The sequence below is a fragment of the Danaus plexippus genome, chromosome 12 (genome assembly GCF_018135715.1).
Source record: "Danaus plexippus chromosome 12, MEX_DaPlex, whole genome shotgun sequence".
In the NCBI taxonomy this organism is placed as follows: Eukaryota; Metazoa; Arthropoda; class Insecta; order Lepidoptera; family Nymphalidae; genus Danaus; species Danaus plexippus.
This window is the reverse complement of record NC_083545.1, coordinates 3,436,427-3,460,655: the sequence shown is the minus strand read 5'-3', so window position 1 is coordinate 3,460,655 and position 24,229 is coordinate 3,436,427. Positions and strand designations below refer to the sequence as shown.

The 24,229-nt window shown below is 29.7% G+C and overlaps 1 protein-coding gene across 2 annotated transcripts; it reads right to left on the bottom strand.

The window, feature by feature from the left end:
* Positions 1 to 17,556: 17,556 nt before the first annotated feature.
* LOC116772666 (zinc finger TRAF-type-containing protein 1) lies at positions 17,557 to 22,236 on the bottom strand. Of its 2 annotated transcripts, none has more exons than XM_032664920.2 (7): positions 22,020 to 22,236; positions 20,923 to 21,089; positions 20,131 to 20,299; positions 18,637 to 18,834; positions 18,386 to 18,491; positions 18,044 to 18,168; positions 17,557 to 17,782 (listed from the first exon to the last, which is right to left on the bottom strand). In XM_032664920.2, exons 1-7 carry the CDS (start codon positions 22,051 to 22,053, stop codon positions 17,694 to 17,696), a joined length of 888 nt encoding a protein of 295 aa, XP_032520811.1. In that variant the 5' UTR covers positions 22,054 to 22,236; the 3' UTR covers positions 17,557 to 17,693. The 2 variants fall into 2 exon arrangements, with proteins under 2 accessions (XP_032520811.1, XP_032520810.1); XM_032664919.2 differs by having other exon boundaries at positions 18,634 to 18,834; positions 22,020 to 22,235.
* Positions 22,237 to 24,229: the final 1,993 nt, after the last annotated feature.

Sequence of the window (24,229 nt, the reverse complement as noted above, 5' to 3'; positions counted from 1 at the left end):
TCCAAAAATTTCTTTAAAATGATGCCGGAAATCATAGTTCATCCATTTTCGATGACAGAAGTTTTAAAATTTTGTTTGTGAGGCCATTAGTTCCCACTGCCTTTTAGATATTGAGACCGCGGATTACATCTTGCATATGCACAATTGAAGTTTCTGGAAACGAGACCTCTACCATTACTAACTGAGCGTTTTACGGCAAAAGGGTGATGTACTAGTTGATCGGTTGTAAAGTGGAATCAAAGGATTTCTCAAGTTAAATTACTAAGCACATTCTCGAAAGAATATTCTGTAAAATAAAATAAACAGGTCACCTGTTTGGTGCCTATTCTCGGCTGACTACAGCTATGACTAAGGACGACTAGATTGGATTAAAGGAAATCTTGTTTACCAATAAGCCTTTTTTGATATGATGATGGTGATATCATATTTAACAGCACCTGGCCAAACAGGACAGCACTCATGTTACCGGATTTGTGCTTTTCAGTAAAGAGTTTCCTTCATGCCGCCTTAGCCTTGGATTCAATCAACAGCCCGAAATTTAGGTTCAAGGCTACTTCAATAACCAATTAATGAAGACATCACTGTATTCCAACGATACATTTTAAAAAGTTGCAGTCTGTTGAAGGTAAAATACAAATGGGGACGATTCGATAGAGTTTGAGTAATGGTTTGTAAACTGCGCCCTGGTATTTGATTAAACTACGTGGTAACAGCTGTGGACTTTAAAGCATAACGTCCAAAACTGTTTTTTTTTTATTTTGCATAAAATATCAGTTGAGGTAGGTTTTCCGTGTTTTTTTTATAACATATTCAACCACAATCTTAGTTGTGTTTGAAAGTTATCTTTGTCAGTCGGACTTACGCCTTGAAACGTTGAAAGAAACAAATTCAGTTGTTCATATGGGTATTAGTTGTGTTGAATGCAGGTTACCTAGCTGATCAACTAGATTGCAACGGAAGGTTTCAACGTATACGAAACTTTTACATACAGTTACTATTGAATGAATTATAGAAGCTGCTGCATCCTGATACATTAAAAAGCATTAATTAGTACGATTATTTAGAACATACAAAATTGGTAACGAAACAAATAAAAGAGCTAATATTTTTTTTATCTCAAAGTAAGAATCATACTAATTTAATAAATTAACCTACAATCCCTATAAACCACAAGGGCTTCACGATGGACGTTACGTCAAACAAAGCTTTAATAATAAGTTTGTATTAAACGTTACATTTAAACAAAACACCTATTAAAATTCAGTAGAGTTTTTAACAAGAAAACCTAAAACGGTATAATTATATTTATTGTTAAAAGCTTTTCCAACTTTCTTATTATTTCTTTAATAACTTTTGCTTTTGAAGAATAATAAAAAATATTTTAGGGAATTTTTACGATGTAGTATTTCAGAGCATAGTTTTAGGAAAGCGCTAATTAATAAATAAAACAATCTTGAAATTATATAAAAAAACATAAAAACATGTTCTTATAAATTACCTCTTAAACTTAAATTACTTTTTTATTATGTTATATTCACAATTCTAACTGATAATGTCAGTGTGTGTGTACATCTTGCCTCGATGGAAACGATAAAAAAATCACTAAACGTAGTAAAAAAATAAGAAATAATAGAAAGTGACAAAAAATTCCTGAACAGATTTTGTGTATGTTGTATTTAGAATTGTCTTGGACATTTTAAAAATCATTTGCTTAACTCCTTATACTTATGTCAAGTTTATTTCATAAAGCATTTTAAATGTTATAGACTATTATACAACTATAAAATCATTTATTCTATAGACTATCATACTTATTATTGGATGTACTAAGTAAGTTAGTCTTCAGGTTTATGATATCAATATCTTCCCACTCATGAGTATTATAATAAGATAACAGAACGTTTTGTAATTCTGATCATATCATCACTGCTAACGTAGGAGTAGTTAAGGAAATATTTTCGATGAGATCCTAGTATCGCATTAAATTACAGATAATCTAACTTCTGATGGCATACGATGAATGTTAATATTAAAAAAAAACAGATAAAAATAACGAAGTTATTGACAAGATGGAAATAAATGGTTTTTACTAATATTTTTATCTAATTTCAAGCGAAATTTATGAGGGAATGTTAAGTAATAATTAATTTAACAGATATTTATTGAAAGTAATGACTGCATTTGCTAAGCATTATTAGCAACTGTTACAAAAGCTGAAACAAATATATGACTTAGTTAATATAAGATACTTACATGAAATATTTTTTAAAGTGTTGTTGTTGTTGTATTGTTGGCTTTTGAATTACTAGTATATTTTTCCATCGGCCAGTCACATCCATTCTAGGACATAAGCTTCTTTAAAGACTTCGCCTTGCAGTTAATCTTTTAATCTTTTTAAAGTCTTTTCTTCAAAAGCTAATCGAGCCCGCTACGTTCGTTTAAAGTGGTTTTTTATCAGTACATCGGTCTTGCTTAAGAAACCTGTCCACTTTTAGTTTTCCACGTATTGAAGCTATTTTAGGATTTTGTGAAGTTATTCATCATTTTTTGTCTACAAGCTATTGTGAAATTATATTGTATGGCTGTATTTTGAGGCAGCCGAAATTGCGAAGATACATATTGTATTTGGTGGTTATGAGAACTTACTCTTATATTCCACATATCATTAATAAGCATTTCAAAATTGTCACATTTCGTAATAAAAATATATATTGGAAGGCAAACATAACTTTACTGTTTATTAACTTGTTCAATTTCAGATTTATATTTGAATATAAATTATGCTTTCAAATAATTTTACTTAAAATATTAGCTTTTTTATTTGATAAAGTTATTATTTTATTTAAAAAAAAAAATTCATATGCACTTCGATAGATAAATATTAGGAACAGGAAAATGATATTGAAGAGTTGACATTGGTTTTTGATAGCATAATTATTCGAATAGCTTCAACTTGTTTCTTTTAAAACTTTTTTAAAATATTAATTTGAACAGAAAACAAAATAATCCCGTAAACAAAGTCCTAACAATTCTATAATATAAAAGTTTAAGTATGAAGTTAGGTTTCATATTTTGTCGAGTAGCTACCGTAGCATATTGAACAATTAAAAATAAAAACAGGGCCTACAATTAATTCTATTTTACTTTGAACAGGAACAAGAAAAAGAGAATTGATTAATTATAGACATACATTATAGTACTTTTTCCTTTACACCCTAAATTAGATTATAGGAACAGTTTTGTCGTGATTAGAATTTTTATAAGAGAAGTTTGTTTGCTTTTGTAATAATTAAATAGAAGATAATTTTTATTTAACCTGAAATTTGATTGAAAAATTTGATAAAAAACCATTAAAATTTTATCGTTATGATACTTCTTGGTTTCTGATTTTATTATAATTACAAAGCTTCCGTGATATTTCACGACCCGTCTGCCAAGCAAGGGACACACTAAAATTATTAGACTATGTATTTCTTCTTTATGTCATAAGTACTACCTGGAACGGAAATCGTCGTCAATACAAAGGCCCTAGCATAAATAACTTTCCTATAACAAATGATTGACGTATTAATTGCTTTAAAGCTATATTTAGCGAATAACCGTACACTTAAAAACGCTAACAGGGGCTGTCGAATCGCCAGAGTGAATGCAGTATTCATTCTATATTATCGATTTTTATGGGTGTTTCACTAAACACGTTTGTTATATTAACAGTTTGATTTACCTTTATTGTGAGTTTTCTCATGTTTTTGAGTTATTTTTTTAAATACTTAGTATAGCATGGTTTATAGGTAGGTGGTAGAGCCTAGCTGTGATCAAGTTACTGCAACTAGAACATGGGCTGGCTCAACCGGGGAAGTACCACCGTCTCACAGAAGATCGGCGTGAAGTAGTTCTAAATAGCTGCGTTTCGTCCGTTGACTGAGTGAGTCGGTTGCCCTTTCCCTTTTACCACCTTTTTTTTCCTTCTTCCCCAATCAAGGGTGGCAACGTGTTTGCAAATCTATATTGCAGCTATTATGGGCGACGTTAAATACCTCCACCAGGTAGGTAGACTGTCTACTCGTTTGTCACCTTTAGTATAAAAATAGCAACATTTCCACAATTAAATATAAATAAATTATTACTTCTGCATTTGGAATCGGTTATTTCAATGTGATAGTTCATTTGATTTTCCTTTTTAAACATAGTGAAAATTATTTTGCGATGTTAGAATGGAGTTAGGTGATAGAGAAAACTGACCCGCTGTATTTACGTTACATAAAGTAGGTATGGAGCCAAATACATTTTGAAAGATTCTCTATACGCTTGGTATTAGTATAAAATTTGAGCACCGGTTGATTGATTGCTAGGTACTCATTTTGCTCCCATGAATTACCAACTGACTGACTGACACCTAGTTTATGTTGACATTACAATATTGGAAGTACGTAACATATCATTAGCAACAACATCACACTCCTTTTTGTTCACAAATTTTCTTTGAGGTGACGTTATTTGTAGCAATCTTTATGATCTCTTAGCTAATAATTTTGAAGATACTCACACCAGAGTCTATTTACCATTCATATTTGACAAAATTGCCAATTAGAAATATTGCGCTGAAAGCGTTTATGTTTTTACATTAATTTGTATGAGTAATGACTAATTTGTTAACACTTGTAATATTTTGTAAATTTGACAGGTTTCGATGACATTTTTCTAGTCTTGCCAACTTTCCAAATTTCCTTTTAGGCCTCTGCCAGGAGTTTAATGGTAAAATGTGCTTTTCGACTCATAACTGGAAAATATATAACTTATGTCAAACAGTTTTTTTTAATTCCATTAGCGGATAGTGCAAATCTATAATCTTTTTAGAGTTTAGTGTGAACTTACTCTGATAAACAGATTGTTAAGCTCGGAAAAAGGAAAAAGGAGATGGAAAACGAAAGCTTAATGGAAGTTATACCAGTTCACTTAGTATGATTTGAAAATATTAACAGAATATTCAGAATTGAATACTATTTTTAGTAGAAAATACAAAGCGTAATTGTTTTCTCGAAGTAATAAAACGACTTTTATTCAAAACAAAATTCCTAGACTTATGTTATACGATTTTCATTTACGTATTAGATTATTCGCTCGCAAAGCATAATATTTAAAACAAACTTTTATTAATTTTAATCATGATATCGCCGTTATATAATTAAATATAAATGAGCCAAAAACTCAGAAGGACATTTAATTGGTATAATACTGCGAAAAAGCTAAAGTCCGACAAAAACTTTTTCCATAGAAAAAACACTTTTACCACTTTTTATTTAATTACATAGTAATATTTGTACCGACTTCATTATATTTTCAAAAAAGTTCTCAATTCAAAAATAACTTTGAACGTCTAATAGAAACGTATTTTATGTGAGAAATTGTTGCGCTAACATTTATTGAAGAGCATTAAAATATCTATCGCTGAGCCTCGTCCATAATTCAGAAGGCTTGGATTGAGGTTGGATTTTAGCCAAGTATTGAGCATTGTCGTGTTTTATCATGTCTGAAATTTCTAAAATATTGGCAATTTAAAATAAAATTGCACTATTATGTTCCCATATGGTGTTATATTAAAACAAACCAAAATATTTTAAAGTAATGTTACATATTAACCGAGTTTATTATTTCACTTTAGCTGATACATCGGTTTTTTTTTGTAGACATTTGAAATACATTTTTTAAAAATTAAATTATTCTTTCATACATTATATTATACTATTACAATATTTATAATGTAACTGTCTTGTTAAGTATTATGAGAGTTGTTCATAACAGAGCCTGACAATCTGATTACCCGACACAGCCAGATGGCACGCAATCACAGCTGAATGTTGCCTCATAACAAAAATTAATCTAGAAGAAATTAATTCAGAACAAAATAATAAACTTTTTTTGTTTGAGATGGTTAATGAAAGTAATTGCTACGATTTATGTTCTTGCTTTTTTTTATACGAAGTTTGATTATTTTGACAGAATGAAAATAAAAATTAATTAAATACATTTATTGTAAAGGGTAGCCAGACAACAACGTTAATTCGTTTTAATTTCCGAAAAGCTGGTTCACAATGGATTCATTATTTTACTCTCTTAAGGTCGTTTTCAAATGAGAGCCAATTAATTGACTTGAACTTACAAATTACTCGTTCTTTGGAACAGCGTAAACAATTTTAATGGTTTACAAGGATTTTCCTTTGGGTTGGCACACTCGCTTGAACGATTGGCGACCATAATTTTTTTCAAACAGACAGAATTAAAGTGATGAATTACTCTAGGATTGGTAAAATGTAAATAGCAACTCAAGACAATGAAGAAATATCAAAGTTTAATCGCAAGTAACACGTTAGTTAAGTTAGTTGGAAAACTTAATTAATTTGTTACATTATTTAATTGTCTGCTTAACAATCAATTATACACTAAGTTAGCCGGGGCTAAAGAAAGAAACAAATACTTATTTAAGGCCCTTTGCGATTGCAATCTATTAAGTATGAATTACTTTTAACAGGCAATCATCAAACAATAATATTTTTTGTTTCAAAGACATATGGTTGTTATGAATAATAAATACAGTATAAGTTAAAGCAAAGGACGAATAGCATAAATGTGTTTCAAATTGTAAAGTATCATAGCAATTAATAGAATACGTATTCTATTTAACATTTTGATATACTAACAAATAATTTTATCAATTGATAGGAGTAACAGAAATGAATAAGTGATTTACTTACCCACGAATATTCATGATTTATGTTCCTGGAGGTGTACTCATCTTAAACCGTTCGAGCTAATAGCAGACCCTATTAATAAAATGGAAGTACTGATGACAAGTGTTATTATAAATACTGTTCTCATTCTGTTTGTAGTTTTATTTTGTTACTAATTACTTAGAAACTGCTTAATAAATTTTGATAAAATGTTATGTCACATTAATACAATCAGATCTTATATCTTACATTTATTTCATTTTAAAATAACGGGAGCGAGCCAGTTCATAGGAAACTATATTCAAATTAGTAGCATCCTGTATATGCCCATAATATAATTATAAAAAAAACAAGATCATTAAAAAACAAAAAAAAATATCATTATAATATTTTCATATTAAACATAATTTATGTATGTACTAAATACAAATAATATGTAATGCTTCCTAATGGTTTTAAATACCCAGATGATATGATAATTTCATTGACTGGGGTAATATAATTTACGGTAAATATGACCTAACAGAGGATAAGCCGGTGACAGTGACATTCAAGATGAATTAAGGACAACAATTTAGTAATTCTGTAGTCGGAAGATATTCTGTGATGATAATATAGGTGTAACATAAAATGGCAGCAGCTATTTTATAAAATAAAAAGTAAAAAAAAATAAATTATAAATGATTATTAAGTTGTTTATAAGTCCTATTAGTTTTTTATAATTCTTCAAGACTTAAAACTTTTTAGTTGACTAGGTAGAAAACAGTATAGCTCCTTTTATACTACAAAAAAGATATTAAAAGTGCTTTTTTTAATTTTGGATGCTCTTTTTTTTACTTTTTATAATCCGGGTATTTTATTTCTCGGTAAATATATTTTTCCTGCGGGTGAGATGTCTTAAAATATAATCGATTTATATAGACTTAAAGAGAATGTGCTCTAGTTTACATATTGATATAATATATTGAAAATCTTCACTGAGAATTAAAAATCGTACAAGTATAATACTGATAAATAAGTTTAAAAATTTAGTTTTGTTACGTTTTTTAACAAATTTTATAATGCAAGTAGTGTTGCTATATATGAAAAACCATAGTACTGAAATAATAATTGAAAAAAAAAATTGATTTGTATTCTAATTATTATAAAAACTTCAAGTACATCACTTTTAAGAATGATTTTTAAAAATATTGTAGAACAATATTTCAATATTTAAAAATATTGTTATTATAAGATTGATTGAGCAATTTATAACAATTTTTTTAGTAGAAACAAGAATAATAATAATCCTCTAAAGAAGATTGATTTAAAGATTATTTTATTTGTTCAATATTTACTACAGAAAGGATTAAATACACACATCCAAAACTAAAGTAATTATAATTTCAACAATGAAATAACACAATTAATTCTATTTACCTTTACATAATAAGTGAAACATGAACTAAATTGAGAACTGATTGCAATAAATAATATCAGTTGCTTCATTATCACAGTAATAACATTAATTAATATAAAATTTGTGTCAAGTACTATCATACATTATATCTCTGTCATTATAAATAATATTATTCAGTTATATAAAACCAAGATTTTCAGATATACTACATGGCTTTTATTATTTTAAAAACTACATACTCCTGACGTTTCGGTTGCTGGAAAGTAAATAAATAATAAGTAAATGGATACTCTTGAAAATATTAAATATAAATATTATTCATATTTACTATATTTTTTCTTTATACTTTTTTATTTATGAAAGTATTGTAGATTGCTGTATAATAAAGAGCTTGAATAAATCTTATAATTTCACAATACAGATAATATCATCAAAATGTATTCCGTTAAATACCAAAAATGAGTATGAAAAAGTTATTTTAAAACTTAAGTTTATTTTTTGTTATTAATAAATTCATCTTCATATTTTTTCGAGTTAATACGCTCCAATGAAAGACGATAAAGAAATATAAAAAGTAAAAGTTATCATCTTTGACGAGACTTGGTGTTAGCTTACATAATTTAATGAAAAAAAAAATTCAAGTCTAAAAAGTTGTTTATTTTTAAGAACTTAAGAGAATAAAGACATACCTAATATTTACATATATTATTTTAAACACTAGTTAAGCCATCTAAGTAGAACTATTATTGAATTCATGCGAGTGGAAGCTCATTTTTAAATCATAAAGAGCTTTTTATAAATTATAATCGAACTGAAAATCACATGTTCGAGTACATATTTAAATTGATTTCAATAATTTATCAAGCACACTGCGCTGCACATAAATGGTGCAGATATCGTTTTAAATTTTTTGCTACATTGAACTCGCAACAAATTGTAAAGCTGTCGGAATAACGATGAATGGCCATGTTTATTAGCGAAACAACTCGAATGAACTGTAAATGTATCAGCGAGCCGAATGCGAACAGACAAACTAGAGGCAAATAAATTAATGACAAACCCGAATATATTCAAAATACTCTATCGTATGTAGTTATTTCGCAAACCAAACAAATAAAATTTATAATATTGTGAGAAGTGTAATTAAATTTATAATTACACTTCTGACAATTTTCATTCTGTTAAATGTTTTTATTATAATGAAAAATAGCGATAGGAACTATGCACCGCAGTGTCACTTGCAATCCAAAGTTTTTTAACCGAACGTCACATTAAACTATTATGTTTAAGATTTTATAACTTTGTTTATAAATTATTGCTACAGCAAAGAAAATAAAGAGAATCAGTATTGAAAGACCACCTTAACTTTGTTGTTGAAAAGGTTTTGTTTGTATTGATGACGGTTATTTTATCAACAGTAAAATATAACTTTTGTGCTATTGATGTCACCATTTATTTTATAATTTCTAGATGAGGCTTGACTCTAATTTTACTTTTTCCTAGATGGAAATGAAGTCAAGGGTGGGAAGCGCACCAGCTTAGGAACAAATATTTCAGTATGGCCTGTTATCTCGCTTATTGTTTGCAAATTTTATTAAATGTGGTTTTCAATATTTTCCCTCTCTGTACCATTTGTGTAATGATGATATTTAAATTTTTCACAATTCATTCTTAGCTTCTGCCGTCTCTGACATCAATAATGATTAGACTGACAAGGCATATGTAGTAGATATTATGATAAAATTATGTGATTATATTCTTTCAGTCCTTGTTAAATTTATTACTCCAGCCCAAGTTTCATTCATTAATTTCACTTAAGATAAATGCAATAAATTTGTGCATCTCCAAAACATGTTCATGCGGCTTATACTTATCTTGCGAAAATTCGACCACATTTCTGAATTATAACAAGCTCAAGTGAAATTAAAATGGTTTTTTATTCTTTTGTGCTACGTTTCATTAAATAGCAAATTACCTTTTTATCTTAAGGAAAAGTCAAAATTTTGTGTTTGCCAGAGGACTCAAGAAATTTGCAGTTATCAACTTTATCAATTCCTGTTCACAAGACAAAGTTTTATAAACAGACTTTCAAACTGAAACTATTTTATATTGGAGTACTTTATCTGTCCATGTAAAGCATTCCTCATTATATTTATATGTTTTTATTTATTCATTAAAATATAATTAAGGAGACGTCATGTTCCACGACTCCTAGTAAACAGTTTCAATTTTTTTTCTAATGATTATTCGTGTTATGAAATTAGTATGATTTAGTTAATATTATAATAATATCATTGCATATGTAGTTTGTTAGAACAGTTGCGTCTTTTGTATTGTTTCACCACCTAAAGCTATCTGCGTACCCTAGCTCGAATGTCTAATAATACAAAGAGAGCATGAAATCTTCTGTTGCGTAGTTTATGTGTGCTCCTTGATTTTATTCTTTTGTTTGCCACTAACTTGGAATGCTGCGATAGTACTCTAAATAAAGCAACACTGTCACATGTTCAGCATAAGAGCCTGGTAATTAACATCAGTGACACATATCCGTTCCGATTGTCTGTTTGTAAGCCTTCTGCTGTGGTTTATGTAGGTATCTGAGAAAGCTTTTGATATTATTTAAAAATTGTTAGTTACAGAAAGGGTAAGGGGATTCAGGCAAATTTAGAGGATTTTTTACAAGTTTCCCTTTTCAACCAAAGCGATGCTTTCGACTATCTGACCTTAGTGTTCTCTCAGGACTAAATTTTAAGACTCCATCTTGTGTAATTCGTGGCAAATACTTGGCCGCACATTCATATAGTGCAGCCTAAGTTGCCTTGGACAAATAATTTTTTTTATAAACCATAAATATACCAAGCATATTTTACAAGAAAAGAATATATATTTCAAAAAAATCAACAAAATTTATTAACGTTAACGTCTTTTCATTAAGTAATATTAAAAATATACAGAATTTAACTTTTGTGCACGCGAAGAAAATGAGTAACTTACTTTACTAATTAGTATTGAATTCGAATGGATCTCGATTAAAATTATCAAATAAATTCGTTTGAAAATCACACTTGACAAAAATTAATAGCATTTTATTCCCTCAATTTTATAATTCCCTCATTCTGTTGACGTCTATTCCTGATATTAACATTCATTGCGAGCCGTCTAAAGTTAGATTAAGTTGTCTCTGATGTAATAGGGCAGTAGGCGCGCAAGGTAAATATTTCGTTAACTACTTCCACGTTCCGCGTATGGACGTGATCAGCGCATCAAAACAACCCTGTTTTCATATTATAGCAAGTAAAACTATATTAGCACCTCAATGCTAGTTTACTTTATTTTAGTCCTAATATAATAATATAGTAAATATATCTGAACATATTATTTTTATTATAGGCATGGTTCACCTCCGAGTTGTTTTGTATAATTACAGTTATTGTAATATAAATAGTATTCTTCAAATAAAATTCAATGGAAAACTTATCAGAGTTTTTCTTAATAATGCAAATAATTAATAAAGAAGGTAAATTGAACCCAATTTTGTTCATATAACAATACTTTAATAATGATTATAGAAAATGTTAAAAATTAAATTTAAAAATATATTTATTGAACCATATTAAACAAATCTAACATTAATGAAAATAATTTTCTAAGAGAAGAAGTTAGAGAAGACATAATAACAAAGTAGCAAAAGCTTTTAAGAATATATACATATAATTATACTGTTTTAGGGTTGCTCGTAATAAATTCTTCTGAATTTTAATGGTTGTTTTGTTACGTTGTTAATTTTAATGTTACGTTTAATTAAAACTCATTGCAGTAGCTTTATTTGACTTTACGAAATAAAGTTTAAACGCTAATGGTCTAGGACAGTTATAGTATGAAGCACTTTCTGCTTTCCAACAGCTCTGCAATTATGATTAACATTTTAAATAATAACTACATATATAATAAGATAATTCCAAAGAAAATAATTATATTATTTACGTCTATTTTGTAGCCCTAGTGCCTTCTCTCACAAAACCTATTGATCACTGGTTTGTGGTTATTTCTTTTGAGGCTCTCGCTATCGAAAGACTAATCGCTTCACGTATAATTTCTAAAACCTTATCGTGACGACGCGAGTACTAACCGCAATCTCGGAGTACCCTACATCACACCAGCAAGTGCTTAGCAGTTCCAATTGCCTCCCCATAGTAGTAGCAAGTTTTTCGGTACCTTTACCCCATCTTACTAAATTACTTAAATCTGGGAGAGTCATCTGGAACGCATTTAGATAAAATTTTAGCAGTGCTGGCGAGCAATCATGAATTAACGTGCGCCGTTTTAGTGCTAATGGGATGCAAAAATGTCCTATGTGTAGCCATTCATTCTGCATTTTTAAGCTCATTGCATGGATTTTATATTTAGAATTCTCGTCTAGCCGACTAAAGGTCTTTAATATATCCATATCTTTAGCCTTCCTACTTGATCCTTACCCTACTCTGTAACTTTGTACCCCTAACATAAACTGTTTATGGAATCGAAGTCTTGATTTTAGCCCTAGGGGATCTTCGTCTTTTGGGAGCGATGTAAAGACGTCGTCAAGGGATTTCCACACGATATGTCGCTTGGAAATTCTTAGGTGTTTATAGAGCTCTCATGGCCATTTTAGATTCATCTCAAAATTATTGCGACCCCTGAATAACGCTGACGAAACAGCCAATAGCGCGAGCCCGAGCCACAACTTCAACACCTTTATGACGCTTGCATCTAACTTTGACAAAAGGGTTTTATTAAAATCATAGACGAGGAAAGGCCAATTCAAACGTGATATTAGATAATTATCGTAGATCCAAGCCTTTTTACCTTACTAATCGGTTGGTCATCGACCTAGTTAAGATCGTTCAAAAAGTTATCTGCTATTCCTTCTAAGGATGGAGTACGACCTATATTATCATATCTACTAAAATGTTAATTGTAATGTTAAATTAGTTAGAAACAACAGCCTTGAAATAGTCCTACATTGTAACTTAAAGTTTTTGAAACGTCTTCTTTAGTTAGTATAAAAAAGTATAATTTTTAGTAATATGACGGGATCATATTACTAACTAGTGTTGGAAAGTTATACCATTTTAGCGCGAATAGCATTAATTCATGTTGTATGGACCCGAACTCGTTCTCTAAGTCTATCCAACAAACTGTAATCAAAACTATTATACCATAATCATACGAATTTTCTGTCTAAGGTAATATTTATGAATGTGTTTGTGCCAGGAGTCTCCACAATGAGTTTATTAAGATTTTTATCACCATCAGATAGATTGCAAACACATAATGGACTAATATAGGCATCATATGTAGCAAGCTTTGAGTATTTCGTTACAGCTTTATCGTGTATTATTTATCAATGAACCTATGATACATTATCTAAGAATTTCAAGAAGTTAACTTCTGAAATAACTAGAGAGCTTTTGTAAAATAACAGTGCTGACTTTTGTTTTCCTTAAAAACAACGTGTAGGTTTTTTGTTATTATCTCAAAAAGAACAGAATTGAAAAGAAATGAGCTCAAGGGAAAAACTCAAGCGATGGGTGCAACTTATATGCTTTGTTTAGATTAATTACATTGCAGTAGTTTTTGTAGAATTTTATTATATTTTCGGCTTTAATTTTTTTTCATAAACTAATATCTTTTATCAGAAATAATAAAATTTTCTTAGAAAAAATTGGGTCCCTGACTAATATATAAATATTGCAATGTTCTTTTCATCACTATTAAGCGGTATATTAATTGATATTTTTTATATATTATATATTATATTAATGAAATAAATCCATGTGTTCAAAGAACATAAAATGTTTGCTTTAACCCAAAGGCATAACTTTTCATAGAAAAATACATCAAACGTTTCTCTAAGGTAACTTTCTTTCTTCATATTTTTTTAAAATATATATTCAAATATTTTGAATAATAACTTCAGTTTTAATTATAAAATTATTTATTCGTCTCTATTTATATAAATATATCATTGTATAAAATTTGCAGTACAATAAAATTGTTTTCAAGTCTCAACCGAAACAGACAATTTAGGAGCACAAGTAAATTAATTGGCTCTCGTCTGAAAACGATCTTAAGAGAGTAAAATAATGATTCCATTGAGAATCGGCTTTATGGAAATTAAAATAAATTTATAATGCCGACGGCTTACGTTAGCGGTAATGAATTTAAATGATTACTTTAATGGTATTAAAGAGAACTTAAATTGAAAAGATTCTCAAACATATTTGATATATGTAATACTTTTTTTAATAAATAAAATTACAAAATATACTTGTAAATAATGCCACCACATTCGTTTCATACGTTTAAACCTTTTAAACTTCACTCAGATTTTAGAAATGGTAATTATTTTGTTGGCAGTGAATTTAATCTATATAAATTTTTGCTATGAAGTAACATTTAGCAGTGATTGCGTGCCATCTGGCTATGTCGGGTAATCAGATTGTCAGACTTTGTAACGAACAACTCTAATATTACTTAACCAGACAGTTACAATAAATAAAATAATAGTATAATATTATAATTAACGTACTATTTATTATTATATTATTACAGATTTAGACACCTAAGTTTCAAATAAACTTTGATGCATATTTAGTAACTCACGTGGATTAATTGATGCAGCTATTGAATAAAATATAACATAAATTAAAAGGTGTGGCAGTTGTTAGGTAATTTCTTTTTCTTTAGCCGAAGCTTTCTATGAATCTGTTTGTCTAAATATATGAACATTTAGCTTAAGGTTTTTATTTATTCTAATAAGACAGTCTCTGGTAGAAGAAAAGCAATAATCAAAAAAAAAAAATAAAAATAAAATGAATCTAATAGAAGTGGCCTTTGTTAAATAATAGCGGCAAGAGAGTCAAACTCGCTTCAGTTTAAATATGAAATAGAACCGGTCTCTGTCAACAGAAACATTCCCTTTACAGACAAATTGCTTCCCGGGCTTGTGTACCATCCATTATGTTATATGCTTGTTGTGGTAATGTTTTAGACGTGTTTTATATTTGCTTTAGGATATGGAAATTTCAAAGACATCAAATAAAGATGGGAAATTATGGGAATTTGGTTTTATATAAGTTTATTTTAGATTACCATTTACTTTATATTAATTTCAGTTAACAAGCAATGTTAAATAATTCAAATTACATAAAATTTTAGTTTCCTATTAAAAAATACCTACTAACAAAAAAGTTAATGGATAAAAAATATAAAATTTTGTCTATTTTTAAACGGCTGAATTCTTGATAAATATTATAGTAAATGAGGAAACTCTTAGGTGCGATAGTTGATTTCTAGCAATATCCTTTAATATTTTCTAAGTTTTATATCCCGTGGTCTGATTAAGGTATCTCTGACTCTCTGACTAGCTGTGTTCTCTGAGTAGTTACTTATTGAGTAGTTATTTAAGCCCATTGAGTTGATTTAGGGGTTGTTCGGGAGTCCTAACTGATACTCTAACCTTGCTTCCAAATAAAGAGCTATTTTTATTGTGTATTTTGGCTGAGCAGTTATGAATTAAGTTGTGGAGTGTATCAATCTGGCTTTTTGGCTAGCTGGGATAAGATTTAGTGAGAAGGAGAAATTTGGGTCGAGCGTGCCAATTTCACACTTTAAGCAGTTTCCTATTTTGGCTTTGCCAATCTTGTTAAATTTAAAAAAACGAAAATGTAACCGTGTCTTTTTATCACCAAGGGAAAACCGCTGCTTTAACTCCAACAATTTAGAAAGTATACTTGAAGTTACGTCAATAGGTTATAGATATTGGGAACTTACTGATCATCGAGTTGTCCTTGAACATAAATTTTGTGTATTTTTTTTTCCGTTGAAGGCTAAAACAGCTACATTAGAAATTTGTCGTCCTTACTAAAGTACAGTTTACTCCGGATCAGCTGTGTTTAATTCTATAAAGTAAAACTTGGGTAGAAACTCCAAAATGTCACATTTGAATTGACATCGTAAATAGGCGTGCAAAAAGTATTATTGATTACCATCGTTGGCTAAAATCAATCAAATGAGAATTGAGAATAAGCGCAAATGTATTTTTATTCTTCAAGGAACATGCCAATGAATGGCATGATGTTATAGCTCCAACTCTTTTAAGGATGAGATAACCAAACGCTCAGCAATACACCATAATTTCCGTGTATATCTTCTCTTTATACAGAAGAGATAAGTAGTACCCTTCTTCTTTCACTCTACGGATATGAAACAGTTGGCCTGCGGCTGCGTTTGATTCCATTTATAATTTTTAATTCTTCGAATGAATTAAAATACTAAGATAGTGAGCTTATCATTGAACACCACGTTTCTTCTTTTTCCGTTGGTAATGAATAAGAAGATAAGTTAGATCATAAATGTGGAATAATCATCAAGTCTCAAAGATGATATCATATTATATTTAACTCTGGTTCCTTGAAGTTGAAGTTAATTTTAAGTTTTTCTATTCATTTATCAGAAAATGATCACAGAGTATGCCAGAATTTTATATCTTTGCTATTGAATATATATTAAGTGATGATTTAACACAATCAAAATTTTATGTAATATTTATGGGTTCTTAACCAATGCTATTCTGTAATTAATGAACGGCCTCATTTTTTATCATTCATATAAATTTCAAAGGTAGTCGATTTTTTATTTTTGTAAATATTTAAAACTATTATAATATGTTCAATGTAACGTACTATGAATTCTATTTTATCATGTACATAATAGTTCACCCCTCCAATTATATTTACAATAAAAGTAAATTATTCTTATATTACATCAAGGTTCTCTATCAAATATTCAAATAACTGGTTCGAAAATTATTGTGAATGTTAGTATAACAAAGGAGTATTTTCTTTGTGATGTTAACTATCCTTTACATTTTCTCTCAGTTCTTTTAGCGTCATGCTATCGACTGTATTACATTTTTATTGTAATGGGAATGAACGCTTCGTTTACATTTTTAGTACTATACCATACCATCAAAACTAAAACATTTATTTTGTTCGTCTTAACAATGATTTAAAATATCTTTTTTTTTTTTATTCTATGTCGTGCGAGTCTAAAGCAATTTATGTATACGTATATATCGATTCTGTTATTGTCACTGTTTTGTATATAGGATTGTAATAAATGAAATTAATTGTTTGTAATAAAATTGACTTTAAAATTAACTACTTATTATAATACTCATTTTTTCTTTAATATATTGAATTCCAGAGGATCACTAATTCGAGACATATTTCTCCTATATCATATTACTCGAGTGTTAGTTATCAACTCTAATTTAACCACCCTATTTCACATACTTATAGACATGTGAGTAAATTTCATAACCATATTTCGGTCTTCGTTGAAATTGGGAAGTGGCTGAGAAGGTTATTATTTAAATGATATGCAAACAATACAAAAAATTTATTAAGGGGGCAACAACAATCAACTAACAACATACTTTAGTTATAACTAAAGCTCAAAGAATATTCTATACCACAAACATTTATTTAACGTTGAAGTTGAGAATGACACAATAGACTGTTTTAATCCTCTTTATGTTCATCGTTGTTCAGTAGTATCAAGCTTTCGCTCGCCGTGGGCGTTTCTAGTAGGGGCAAGTTTTCAACCTCGCCTGTGAAAAAGTATTTCTTACTTTTCTTCTACTGAAAGTACTTCCGTAACTATTTTATTTTTATGGAAATTGTTCCGAAGGGTTAAAAAATAAGTCTTTGTTTTCTGTCTGTTTAAAAATATTTCCGAGATATTTGTTGAAAATATAAGTGATTTGAAATTTTCATTTTTTCAATATTTTAGTTAAAAGCAACTTTACTAAATATTTTAATACAGGCACTAGGAGCTTGAATAGTATTAGAGTAACATTGTGTATACTGACCAATTCTAACAGTGAAATTCAGTGATTCATCCTCGTCCAGCATTGAAAACACGTTCTCAACGGGAATGTAGACGTTCTGAGTGTGCTCGAGAAAATCAGCATCTTTTTCGCACTTACAAGGCCGTCTGGAACAAGATTAGATTACTGAAAATTAAAACACTCGTGTCGACAATTTATCAACAAAAATTCAACTTTTTGCTTCAAAACTTTTGAGGAAAATTTATTTCAAACCCAGAAAATTGTTATGATGATAAGATAAAAATGTCATTTACAAAAAAATAAGATTAGGCATTTAATTTTGGTTCACATTTATGAAAATTCCGTTTTTATTTTTATCCATACCTATAAACAATCCTTTTGCAAGGAAGATTTGGTAAAAAAATATCCACTTCAAAATAAAATTTATCAGCGTGTTCATCATTCACAAGAACAGTCCACATCATTCTACCTAAAAAAAAATATTTTTTAATTAAACCACAGTTAAAATATTACTATTCAAATTCTGTTACAGTGATGTATAAAAAATAATAAATAAAATCATTAATAAATGTTTTTAATATTAGTACTACTTCTAGTTAACAAAGACTTACCACCTCTTTTGTCGTATATCTGGTAGACGTTAAAAATCTTTTCAAAGCATTTCAGTAAAAAATAGTTGAGAACAGGCTCTGTCCGTTTAGCATCCCATTTATCTTTAATAGTGATAAAAGGCAACTCGGTCACCTTTTGTTTGTGCTCCAAAAAGCAATGGTCCATCCATTCGCCGGCCCGACCCTCCCATGCACAATTACCTTGAATAAATCAAATTTCTATCTCATAAATATAAAATAAAGTAAAGAAGATATTGTACATTTTATTTTCATCTTTCATGATTACCCAAACAAGGCACATAAGTATTAAAACAATTTCAACCGACATTTGGCTTTTTAAATGTGGTTCAATAATTTTTTATAGCACCTCGTTCCAGACGAACAAAATGATAATATTCTCACTCCTAAAAGCTAGTTAATATAAAACGAGTTCTTGCTTGTTAAATATATACTGTTTATTTCAGAAAAATCCCAAAGGAATATTATTATCAATAAATTATTATTATCAATTTTGTTTCCCGTGAATACATTCAAATACTGTTACAGTTTCTATTAGTACAAAAATATGTTTTTAATAAAACAGTATCAAGAGTACATATAAAAATTTTATTAGTTGCAAGAATTGTACATTATTTGATCGTATAATAGAAATGTAAATTATTAACACATTTATTGTGAAGTGTAGAAAGCAATTATTTTATTTTACACAACAATGTTTCATGAAACACCATTAATTGCAACTTCTGTTTTATCGAATGTGAACTGTTTTCCTCACTGGATTTTGATTGCAACTTCAATTTCTTTTTATAGTTAAGCATGTAACTTTATGAATAACGAAAGGCAAAACAAAAATGAAGTAATAATCTGAAGCTGTTAAAATTTACTCATGAAAGGATCGTCTAATATTCAAGAAAACGTATTGTTGAAGGTATTTTAACTGGTGTGATATAAAAGCCTTAATAAAAATAAATAAATATAAAAGTGGTATATTTGTTTGCTCCTTAGCTATGCAAACACTAAAACAAAAAAGATAAGGTATTAACTACCTATCCAGTTGTGATGATACCCTACGAATATATTAGACTCTTTGTCAATATTTTTTTTATGCGACAGGTGGCAAACGAGCAGACGGCCTACTTGATGGTCAGTAGTGTCCATCACCCTTAGACATCCGCAACGTAGATGTTGCGGATGCGTTGCCAACATTGGATGTTGAGGAAAGGAAGGGGTGGGAATAAGGTGATAGCAGGAAAGGGTGAGAACAGGGAAGGGCAACAGGCTTTCTCACTCATCAGACGAAACGCAGCTATTAAAGGCTATTTCACACCGATCTTCTGTAAGAGGCTGGTACTTCCCCGGTCGAGCCAGCCTATATTCGGGCTATAGTAACTTGACCAAAGTTAGGCTCTACCACCTAAAAGAGCCGATATCTATCCCAGTATATATCTTATTTAAAATATAAAATAAACCTTTATATAAAAAAAATAAAACTCTTACCATAGACTCTAGCCATGAAACAGTTAATTATGCGGAATTGGCAGTGGGGTGTGTGCTTTTCCAATACTGGAAGTGTCGCGTGTTTTGGGCATCCCCCATTAGTGCAAGGGAATAACACTTTATTGGCTAGAGATTCCAGTACGACTGGACGGATGAGAGCAAATTCTTTCTGAAACATAATATTTATATATTATATGCTTGACATTATTCACTTCTTTGACTTCATCATTTGATGAAAAGTAATAAACTGGATACCAAAATATTCTTCATAATTAAAATACATAAATTCTTTCATCTTTTATTAGAATATAAATTTGACTTCAATTTAATCAACGTATTATGTAAAGGTCAACCATAATATCGCCTTATATTGCACGAGTATGTCAGCATACGAACACTAATCTAATTAGGTAAGCACTTTTAAATTCTATTACAAGGTGAAAATTATATATTACGTGTAGAAATTGTCTATCTATTATATCAATGAAAATATAGACAAAAAGGAACCAAGATACATTTTATTTCCTTATATGGTAGAAAATAATGCTAAGTCTAATAAAAGGTGCTAAGTCCACCACATCACTCTAATCTAACTTGCTTCGTAATATAAAATTACTGACAACATATGCAGATGTCCGAACTGACCGCGTTTGGATAAACATACGTAATTATACACATATTTTGCGATGGAATCGAATCAGAGTTGCGACATAAATAAGTTAGCATTTCAAACAAATAAAATTTAAGGTGATTTTAACACTCCGCGGTAAAAAAAAATAATCATGCACTTACCAGACAAATATGGCATTGATAACTCTTTTCATAGCATTTACAGCATATACTATGGCCATCGACGCAAAGGTATATTGGAGGTTTCATGTACTGTTTACATTTGGTACAAGTCAGCTCTTTGATTATGCTCTCATAGTGATCAGTCTCTAGTAGCGTACTTAACACCACTGTAACAGAAAGCAGGCAAACGATTATATAGTTACCCTAACATATTCATTGAAAAGTATTTTATTATGACAACAACAAAAACAGAATAGGTCTCAAGTTTCAACATCAGAATCATGCAAACTAAGTATGTAATGTAGTGTATTTCACTTGAAGTAGTAATTTGATTTTAGAGTGTAAAAGTGAAAGCATTTATATGGATTGGTTAAACTATGTGACTTTCTAATGTTTAGGTGTACGCCAAACACATAGTTTAGCACTAATGTAATCAACGTAATAGTTAGTTAACCGACCCGTGAGGCCGTCATCTCTCCCAGGGGCTAAGTATTAGCTGTAAATTAAGTAAAGGAACTATTATTTAATTATATGCTTTATAAGAGTAAACAACTTTAATTTTATACTCAAATGAACGATGTAGGTTTAAATATACAATTTTAAATATTATAGTTAGGAATTATAAAGATTAATAAACCACTAAATCATAGAAAATTTCTTTAATAACTTTTCAGTAAATAAAAACTTTTAAATTTATTTTCTATTTCGATTTTGTAAAATTACAACGCAAATTTTGTGAATGAATTATGTAAGTATCTTTTTATTTATTACAAGCTTAGGACAACAAAGACACTATTAAATCTGTACTGATTTATACGTCAAAAGCAAGTCAGATAAATAGCTCCGGGCATGCATAACCCAGATATAACACAAGAATTATGTGAAACTATTCATAACGAAATTCATTTCATAGTTTAGCGTACAATCTAAATTACTGTAGTTCCACACATAAAATTATACACAATAAGAATCGAGTATCAAGTAAATGTTCTAAAGCAAATTGAAATTCGTTACATAAATGAATAGTATTTGTTTATTTATGTTACAAATGTATTATTAACACTAAATACATATATCTTAAATAATAAACTACTAACTCTTTCTTCCTGTGGTCGACGAAGCTGACGACATATTTAAAATATCACTCCACACTTAGCACGTAACTAAACAACATCAAATATGATTTTGCACTTGTTAAAATGTTTCAGATCGACAGGGGCCAGTGTTAGTCGATTGCGGTGTAATCGTTCAGCCATTTTCAGTGATAAGATGGACGGTGTAGCTTGAACGATTGTATTCGTCTAGAAGTTGTTGGCGACGGCGGCGGGCGGCGGTCTATATTTAAGATAGCAAGGTCACAGACTGAGGGTCGGCATAATACGATAGATCATCAACAAATATAAATGTTATTACTATTAATTAATATTCAAATTTCACAATGAGGTTTTTAATAAAATTATAATTGTAAGTTTATTATGGTAATACAATATTGAAATTAATATGTATCATTAAAATCATGTAAAATTATATCGATAACATATAATGCGAAATTATTATGTCATTGATATAATTTTACATGAATTAAACAATTTTATTCAAATTTGTAAATTAATGTTTACCTATATATTTAATAGTTACTTTGTATATATAATTTTTAGATTCATTAAGAGTGTTATAGGACTATGAGTCGATAATTTTTCAGCTGGTAGCATTTTAAGAACCAGTATGAATTTTCTACTTAAATGTTTTCTCAACAACAAAACAATGCAGCAGAATATTTCGAAATCGATTAAAAGTCCGCATTATATTTACGTCAATTGTTATCGAATGATTATGTAGTTTTGAAGATAGAGTTATATCTGATACTGATAAATCAAACTTCATGGTATCATCCTTATCAACTTTCCGCCTTTACTGACCTCATTGTATAAATTCACAAATTAAATTCAATTATTTTACTGTAAGGAAGTAAAATTAAGGGATTTTGGATAACAAGAAGTATTTAATATAGAATGACATATTGATTACATAAAAATAATCTTTTATTATGTATCTTTGGAGAAATATTTATACGATACGTTTGATACTAATGTTCTTGTTAGTACATAGAATATCTTATCAACAATGTTACTAAAGAAATAAAATTATCAAAACGTATAAATTAAAAATATCAATAAAACAAAACCTTTTATTTATTTTCTATTTATTTAATTAAAATTAAATTTAATTTAAAATTTTAAAACAAATATATATATTTTTCACAGGGTTCTCATTTAAAGTCTTTCAAAATATTGATATGTTATTGGTAAAAAAATTACTAAGTCTAAAATATGTTAGGATAGTAATTACAATATTTTTTTTTTATCCAATATGTGAATGATTTAAAATGTTGTAAGAGAAGAAACTTTACATTGACGGCAAACTCTACCTTGGTTCTGACTATGCATGACACAGCTAAATAAGTAATTGTTGGCAACAAATATTGGAGGATCGAAAATTTTGTGTGCCCTAACTAAGAAAAAATAGAGCAGAAAAAACTGGCTAGACTGTGCAAATTCTCCCAACATCTAAAATACTTTCAAAATTTTATGTTCCATGAAATTTCAAAGTTATGATTTTAGGAATTAAATAAATAAATAAATTTAGTTTTTTGCTATCCAGGCCACATTGTCAAAGACATAAATTTGGTATTGAAATATATCCACACTAATATCAAGACGCATTATTAATGCCCCGGCTAGCAAGGCTCTTAAGCGCATGTTTAAAGCGGGGCCAGTTACCAAGCCGGTGGAAGACCGGAAAGATGGTCCTACTTAAAAAGGAGGGGCGCACCGCAGACTCACCATTTGGGTATAGGCCAATAGTGTTGCTGGATTAGGTGTGTAAGATCTACGAGCGAAATAACGCCAGTCACCTCGTCCAGCTTATGACCAGGGTGGGGCTAGATTTGTGGGACAACCAATGTGTTTTTCGCCAGGGGCGCTCCACGGTGGATGCGATCATACGCGTGGAGGTCCTCACATAAGAGACAGTCAACCGGGGTGAGGTGGTCTTGGTGGTGTGGCTCGAAATCGCCAACGCTTTCAACAATTTGTCCTGGACTACCATCCGCAAGGCACTGTTGTACCATGCGGTGCCGAGGTATCTACAACGCATTGTCGGAACCTATTTGTCAGAAAGATCTGTGTTGTACCCGAGTCGAGAAGGATGGGTCAGGAAGAGACATCGTGCTGCGTTCCGTAGGGTTCCGTGCTCGTCGTGGGTAGACTACGGCGGCTGGGCTTAGAGGTTACATAACAAAAGTGAA

Excerpts from the sequence above, each read along its gene's own strand:
- LOC116772666 (XM_032664919.2), bottom strand. The coding sequence starts at position 22,053 with ATGTCGTCAGCTTCGTCGACCACAGGAAGAAAGA. Across the intron at positions 21,090-22,019 it reads GTCGACCACAGGAAGAAAGA|TGGTGTTAAGTACGCTACTA; the intron begins GTTAGTAGTTTA and ends TTTCTGTTACAG. Across the intron at positions 18,169-18,385 it reads TGCAAAAGGATTGTTTATAG|ACGGCCTTGTAAGTGCGAAA; the intron begins GTATGGATAAAA and ends ATCTTGTTCCAG.